Source organism: Engraulis encrasicolus, chromosome 16, assembly GCF_034702125.1.
Source record: "Engraulis encrasicolus isolate BLACKSEA-1 chromosome 16, IST_EnEncr_1.0, whole genome shotgun sequence".
Lineage (NCBI taxonomy): Eukaryota > Metazoa > Chordata > Actinopteri > Clupeiformes > Engraulidae > Engraulis > Engraulis encrasicolus.
The window spans coordinates 49622047-49629489 of NC_085872.1; the positions used below are offsets into that span (position 1 = coordinate 49622047).

Here is a 7443-nt window from a genome sequence, read left to right on the forward strand (position 1 = left end):
GAGAAACCTAGAACCCATCTATCTACAGACACAGACAACATCTAGTCCATAGTAGCCACCAAAATGACATTAATGAATTAAGTTTATTTGCATTTGTAATTCGTTAAAACTAAAGGTATTTTGCATTATAATTCAGCCATGTCCAGGCATTTGCATTTTCTTTTTTTTAAAGGCAGGATTAAACACTTAGGCCTAAGTAACCAAAGATTATGCTATTACCTCTGTTATGTATCTAACATGTCATGGTATTTCAATCTTTGTTGGTCATATTCTGCTACACATACTTTTCTCATGCTTTTGTGATGAAATGGCCTATGTAACTACAATATTATGCATAATAAGTATGTAATTATGTAATAATTATTATCGCTACACCCTTTTGGTCTCCTTGGTAGGCCCTATTCGAGTTGCAAAAGTCATTTTGACCCTGACATGGCACCCACATCAGAATAAGATAAATAAGACAAACATAAGTGTAAATACTAAGCTTAAAAAGCAATGAAATTCTCGTTTCACCGTGTATCGAATAGGGTCGCGTGGACGCACCAAAAAGTTCAGGCTCAGGATTTTTTTTTACTTTAATCCCTGCCCTCAGATTTCAAGCACAGACTGCACAGACTGCATAAGTTGAGCAATCAACCAGCCGTTCCAGCCGTTATTTCTCTGGTTCATTGTTCTGTCATTTGTCACCCCCATTTGCCATAACTTTTACCTAGAACTAGCGTTGTAACGAGTGCCTACCAGCATGTTTCAGTGTTTCATTTCCACCGCGTTTCAAAACGTGCATTTCGTAGCGTCATTCATTTATCAACTTCCATCTGTTTAGCGATCTCTAATGAGTAACAAACATAACTTGCAAACTGGCTATTTGAAGTCATAGACGTTTATTTGGTTAGAAATACTGTAAAACATTTCTGTAACATAACCAGGTCACCGGCATGCTATCACTTCCTCATTCAGCAACAAAATGTTCCAATCAGAGTAAAATAGAGGGGGTGTCTGCAGTTTGATGGACCAAACCATTTTGGACAGGGGTGTTTTCAATGGGATTCTTTGCAATGTAGGCCCATGTTATAATATGAAAATAAGGGGGTTGGTTTAAGGAAATGGTTTTAGTTGTCTATGTATTTTGTTTGCATTTCTTTGGTTTGTTATTTTGTTTTGTTATTGTTATTTAGTTGATTGATTTATTTAGTGAAATGGGCTTAGTCCAAAGGCCCTAGTAAATCAAGTAAAGTATACAGGTGAAAAAATAGGCCTAAATATTTACACCCATTATAATCTTGGGGTCATCCCCAACATTTTCCTAATTTACAGTCAAGTTCTATGTTATTGTACCACTGTCAAGCCACCTTTGAATGTGTCATGTATTCCTTTTAAGGTCGATATAATACTGTGTAGGCTACAGACACTTGAAAAACTAGTTCCTCAGTGTGCTTTGTACATGACAGTTATTTTCCTGTTATTCACGTTATGGTGTGATGAAAAGGTGATGATATAGGATTTTTTTTTACTGATACTGATTTTTGTCATTTTTATCGGCCCTGAATATCGGCTTCTCCGTATCGGGCATCGGCCAAGGGTGATGTTTAAGTTTTAATAGGCAGAGGGCACCTTTTCCCAAAAAGGGCATAGGCTAAAATGGGTTAAAGTTGACACCCAAATGGTTGTGTGTATTTGTGTTCTGCATGTCCAGTGATATCAATGCCATTAGAAAACCAAATATAACAAAGAACACCATCCCAAATGCTTAAAAGTGTGTATTGTAATTGTAAAGTAATTTATTTGTATAGGCTTTCATATCATATTTCACATGAAACTGTGCAATATGACATTTTAAAAATAATAAAAAATAGATTACTGAAGCTAATGTGCAATTTAAATACATCACCCAATTATAACAAACCACAAACCAATAAAAATCAAATAAAGACGCTTAAGTAATTCAAAAATGTTATGTTCAGAACATAGCTAAATTGTAGATACTGCACTTAGCCTTTGGAATAGTGTTCTAATTAGTCACGTTATACAAAGGCTAAGTGCAGTATCTACGATTTTTCTACTTTTTTGAGGTCAAAGGTCATATTTTTTAAACTTTTCTTTTTCTATAAAAAATTCCTTCCTATAAATGCATTATTTAAAAGCATCACCACTGTTGTACCTGCAACCTGCTTGGCTGGCCAGTAGGAAAACTTTAAGGTCATTTTTCTCAGTTTCAATGGTGGCGTAGTTACTGCGCTTAGCCTTTGTAGGGCAGTATACCCCCATGTTGAAATAATCATAATCTGCTTCAGTAGTCATTGTACATGTTCACACACACATATTTCTTTGGGTGAAATTCAGCTTTCCAACAAGAACAGTATTCATGCAGCCCAAAACCATGACAACCCCACCACCATGATTGTAAGCATGGGACTCTTCTCTTTGTACTACTTAATTGGCTACAACTACACATGCTTGACGGCATTTAAACGTTTAAGTGTTGTGTTGAAACCAACAAATTTGTTAAAGATAGTGCTTTGTGTGGTGCTAACGAAGGACAAAGAAAGGTTCTTTACGGCTTACAGTCAAGAATGGTAGTGGCACTGAGTTGGTTTGAAGTTGCATGGATGCCGTCAATATTGAGAAGTTGAATTTCACAGAAAGAAACACAATATGTGCAGAACATTTGAACTACCATATGATTGGAAAGACTGTGTGAAATGTCACTTTGAATATAAGTATAAAAATAATTAATACTTCGTTCCAGGTTTTCTCTGGCAACGTGTTAGACAAAGCTTTTTTTTTTTTTTATCAGTCAATTTGAGTGTGACACCCCTGCTCCTGGATTGTAACACAGGGGAGTATTCCCTGGTCCTGTGCACACTATAATTTCACAAAAATGGAACAATATTTCATTTCAATTGTACTATTAACCTTACTTTTCTTTTTTAAGTTCAACAGATGTTACTCTATGCACATTTTGGAAATGGCATGTACTAATAATCGATGTGCACTGTATGCCTTGTCACTTTTCTTGTCTGCCAGGAGCCTTACTACGATCCTCGCAGTGGGCAGGGTTACCTGGCCTACAGATTGAAAACTGTTCAACGCACTACTTCAAGCGACTTCAAGAAGAGGTCCAAGCCTGGTCAACAAGGAGGCCCGAAGAGCCTGCGTGAGACTTCATCATCTGAGCAGCTGTTGGGGGAGGAGTGTAATGAAGCAATGTCCATGATGAAGCATACAACGGACCAAGCAACGGTGAAGGGGAAAATGAAGGCAACATTCAAACATCGACAAGAGTTGCTGCATGATCCAGCTCAATCCTCACTCATCTTAGATCACTTCCCACGCTTCTTAGATACCCCAGGCTTGGTAAGTATTTGAGGCAAACATGAACTGCTATGTACTAGTAGTATTGTAATTTACAAGTCTATCTTGTTCCTGATCAGATATTCTTTGTGTTTTTAAGATTGACCAAGACTTCACACTGCTGTTTGGGGAAAATGTATCTGGCAAGTTCGTTTCCAAATGGCCAACATTCTACAAGCCCCGGATCATCACTGTCTGCAAAGGCCTTCGCCCTGGTCCTCATCTGGATGATCTTCTTTCTGCTCAGGAGGCCTCCAATGATGGTAAGTGTGCTTGGATGGTTGTAGTTGTTGGGTGTTTTGTTGTGGGTTTTTTTTTTTGGAGGGGGGGGGGGGTTGAAACAGGAGTTTATAACTTTATGGCTTATGTTATGTGTTGTTGTATCTACTAGGGTGGGATGGTGACCTGGCAGCCATACTCTTGCTCCTTCATCTCTTGCCTCCAACCGCGAAAGGAAAAGCGCATGGTAAAATGAGTGCCGCAGACGCTGTTGCCCATGTCATCAATTTCATGAAGGTATGCCTTTCTTATTACTCTGTCAAAGGTGTGTGTGTGTGTGTGTGTGTGTGTGTGTGTGTGTGTGTGTGTGTGTGTGTGTGTGTTCCCATTGCCTAGTATAAGATGGAAGCCCTTTCAAATCACTTTCTCCCAGGGCCCAACCATGTGTGTGTGTGTAACAACTACAAACAACCAAGTAGCAGTAGCAGCAATGTGGATACTTATTTAGCCAGTTAAGTGACGAGTTTGTTTCCTCCCTTGAACTTAGGTGGGGACAAGCATGACGACCTACCTTCAGGATGTTGCAGCTACCCAGCCCTTCCTGCTCTGCGTTGGAGAAAACAAGTCCAAAATTCAGAAGTATTACATTGTGCTCGACCAGAAGGCCTTGCCATGCATGGCACACACTGCTGTGGCTGCCTTTGATGAACTGTTCAAATCCCACTTCGTGTTTGCAGTGGCCTACGACGACGCATTGTTCAACTTCTACACATTCCTGCAAACAACCGTCTACGGCATTGATGTAGCAACGGCAAAGGAGAGTCCAAGGGTGAAGGAAATACGAGCAAGAATCGACAGCACTTAGAATGTTGAGGTTACATTTGCAAGACACCCCCAAAGATAGTTTGACACTTTTAAGCATTTAAAGTTTACTCATGCTCTCTATTCAAGTCGTTCTTTAGGTTTGAAATGTGGAGAGCAGTATCATTGGGAGCTGTGACGAACTGCCTGTTGTTAAGCAGTTAGCATTGTGGCACTCCCTAAAAGGAGTTTTTGGTTGATATGTGTACCGCTCGTATTGCCGAAGCACGAGCATCTGGATTGCCACTACAGCTCCAGGCCATATTATTAGAATATCATGAAAAATTGATTTGATTTAATCAATAATGTTAGAACTATTCAAATCATCCATTTGTTTATGTTTACACATCTTGGCCTTCCAGCTCAGCCCAGCTTTTCTTAAGAAAAAAAAACATTTGGCTCACATCAAATCTGTTGAAATTTTGTATTTTCTTCATACTATGTCAATGTTCCATACTTGGTTAGGACTCTCTTTTTTTTCTTAATTATTGCCATGATGCACTTAACATTGAAGTCGATGGCAGAGGCATTGCATGGGAGTTATGGAAGACCAGATACACTTGATGCTTTGCTGTCAGCTGTTTTTGTTTGTTTGATCTGGTGACCCACACTTCACTCTTCAGTATACCCCGTGTATTTCCATGCCGTGTTTCGGTACTTTGGTGGTATGGACATTGTAACTCACCAAATGGTGGGGACAATCAAGTCCGAAATCCAGAAGTATTACATTGTACTCGATCAGAAGGCCTCGCCATGCATGGCACACACTGCTGTGGCTGCCTTTGATGAACTGTTCAAATCCCACTACGTATTTGCAGTGGCCTACGGTGACTCATTGTTCAACTTCTACACCAAGCTGGTGTTAGAATGACCATACTGCCTAAACCCCAAAACGTGGCATGGAAATCTATGGGGTATGTTGAAGAGTGGAGTGTGGGTTACCAGATCAATCAGAATGAGGATTTTATTACATTTAATAATGTGAAATCCTCAATTCATATACCGGTGTATATATATTTTGTTTGTTTATTTTTACATATTTTGGCCTTCCAGCAATGAATCTAATCCATTAAGTATAACATTATTGATGGAATTTTGGAAATCAACTTTTTCATGATCTTCCAATAATGTGGCCTGGAGCTGTATATGCTGACTGCTGAAATACAAGTAGGCAGGTCGCCACAGATACCAATGTCAGTGTTGACATGAACAATATTGCAAATAGCATTAATATTCCACCTATGTGTTTTCAGCAAATGTCTTTTGTACCCACTGTATGAGCACAGTCACAGTGAATCCAGTGGAGTATGTTCTTTGTGCTCCACTTTTCAAACATTTGTTTACTCATGCTCTCTATAGAAGTTGTTTGTCAAGTTTGAAATATAAATAATATAATCGTATGTTAGCCATACACTGTGTACAAAAGACATTGCACATGTGTTCAGAAAGATTGGCAAGATAATCATCAAGGATGATGAAACGTTTCTACTCACCACAGATGGTCATACTGTGTATTTTGATAATCACCTTCATGCATTTAGAAATGAGGAGCTATATAAGTTTACTGTCATTTTCTTGTCTGACCGGACTTATTTACGGCCTTATGCTTGTTGCTTTTTCAACAAGGCTTCATTGCCCTGCCGCTCACAAACTATGGAACTGAGTACCGTACTGGAATGTTTGTAAGCACAGAAAATCAAAATGCCTGTGTTCAGAAAGATTGGCAAGATAATCATCAAGGACGATGAAACGTTTCTACTCACCACAGATGGTCATACTGTGTATTTTGATAATCACCTTCATGCATTTAGAAATGAGCTAGATAAGTTTGCTGTCATTTTCTTGTCTGACCGGACTTATTTACGGCCTTATGATCACCAGTTTTCATCTGCCGATGACGACATGATTTATCTTGTGCCATACTGCTGTTTTGTATGACTCGTGCTTTGAAATTATCTTTTCAATACAAAGGTTGGCATATACATTTTGTGCTTGTTGCGTTTTCATTGGTGGGCTGCACCACACATGTCTTCATTAACACCAACTTTTAGTTGGTTCAACACTCTTTGTTGTTAAAAATAACACCAACTTTTAGTTGGTTTGACACTCTTTGTTGTTAAAAATAACACCCAGTCTTAGTTGGTTCAACACTCGGTTGTTAAAATGAACACCAACTTGTAGTTGATTTGACACTCTTTGTTGTTGAAATAACATTGACTGTTAGTTGTTTCAACACTCTAAGCTGTTAAAAATAACACCTACTTTTAGTTAGAACAGCACTCTTTGTTGTTAAAAATAAGACTGACTTTTAGTTGGTTCAACACCCTTTATTGTTAAAAACAACACCAAGTTTTAGTTAATTTGACACCCTTTGTTGTTAAAAAGAAAACACACAACACTTCATAGTGTGGAATTCACACTACACTGGTGTTGGTGTTAAGAGAAACGTGTTAGTTTTAACACTGTAATTTAACATCAACACTGGTGTAGTGTGGATTCCACACTTTGAAGTGTTTTGTGGTGTGACTTTTTAACAACATATGGTGTAAAATCAACTAAAAAGTAGTGTTAACATTTTAACACTTTTAAAATTGTTAATTTAACACTAGAAAGTGTGGTCACATATATAATCTAAAGCGGTGTTAAATTTAACACCCTGGGTGTTAATTTCACACTTTCATTTTTGCTGTGTAGTCGATCGTCTTTTTCAAGCAGTGCAGGCAATTTACATCTTGCCAGCCCATGTTTAAAAAAAATCTCTAACTTATAGCGATTCCCAACTTGTCTCCACCCATCGCACAACGTGAAAGTTGAAACGTGTGGATGCTTTAATGCAGCCTAAATGTTAACAGTTTAAATACATCCAGTCCAAGCAGCACAATCGAAACTATTGGCTATCTAGCTTACAAGTGTGGATGGTATCCAATAAGACGAGTCAAGTGTCTTGCGAAGAGTGCAGAGTGCAGAGAATTACGTCGCGCGTGTGTGTGTGAGCGAGAGAGGGTGAGA

General features: G+C 38.6%; 1 protein-coding gene across 1 annotated transcript; it reads left to right on the forward strand.

The window, feature by feature from the left end:
• The first annotated feature begins 2397 nt into the window (after nucleotides 1–2397).
• On the forward strand, nucleotides 2398–4438 carry LOC134466140 (uncharacterized). The gene is made up of 5 exons (XM_063220034.1): nucleotides 2398–2403; nucleotides 3028–3357; nucleotides 3455–3617; nucleotides 3746–3870; nucleotides 4121–4438. The coding sequence occupies exons 1-5, from the start codon at nucleotides 2398–2400 to the stop codon at nucleotides 4436–4438; spliced, it is 942 nt and encodes a 313-aa protein (XP_063076104.1).
• Nucleotides 4439–7443: the final 3005 nt, after the last annotated feature.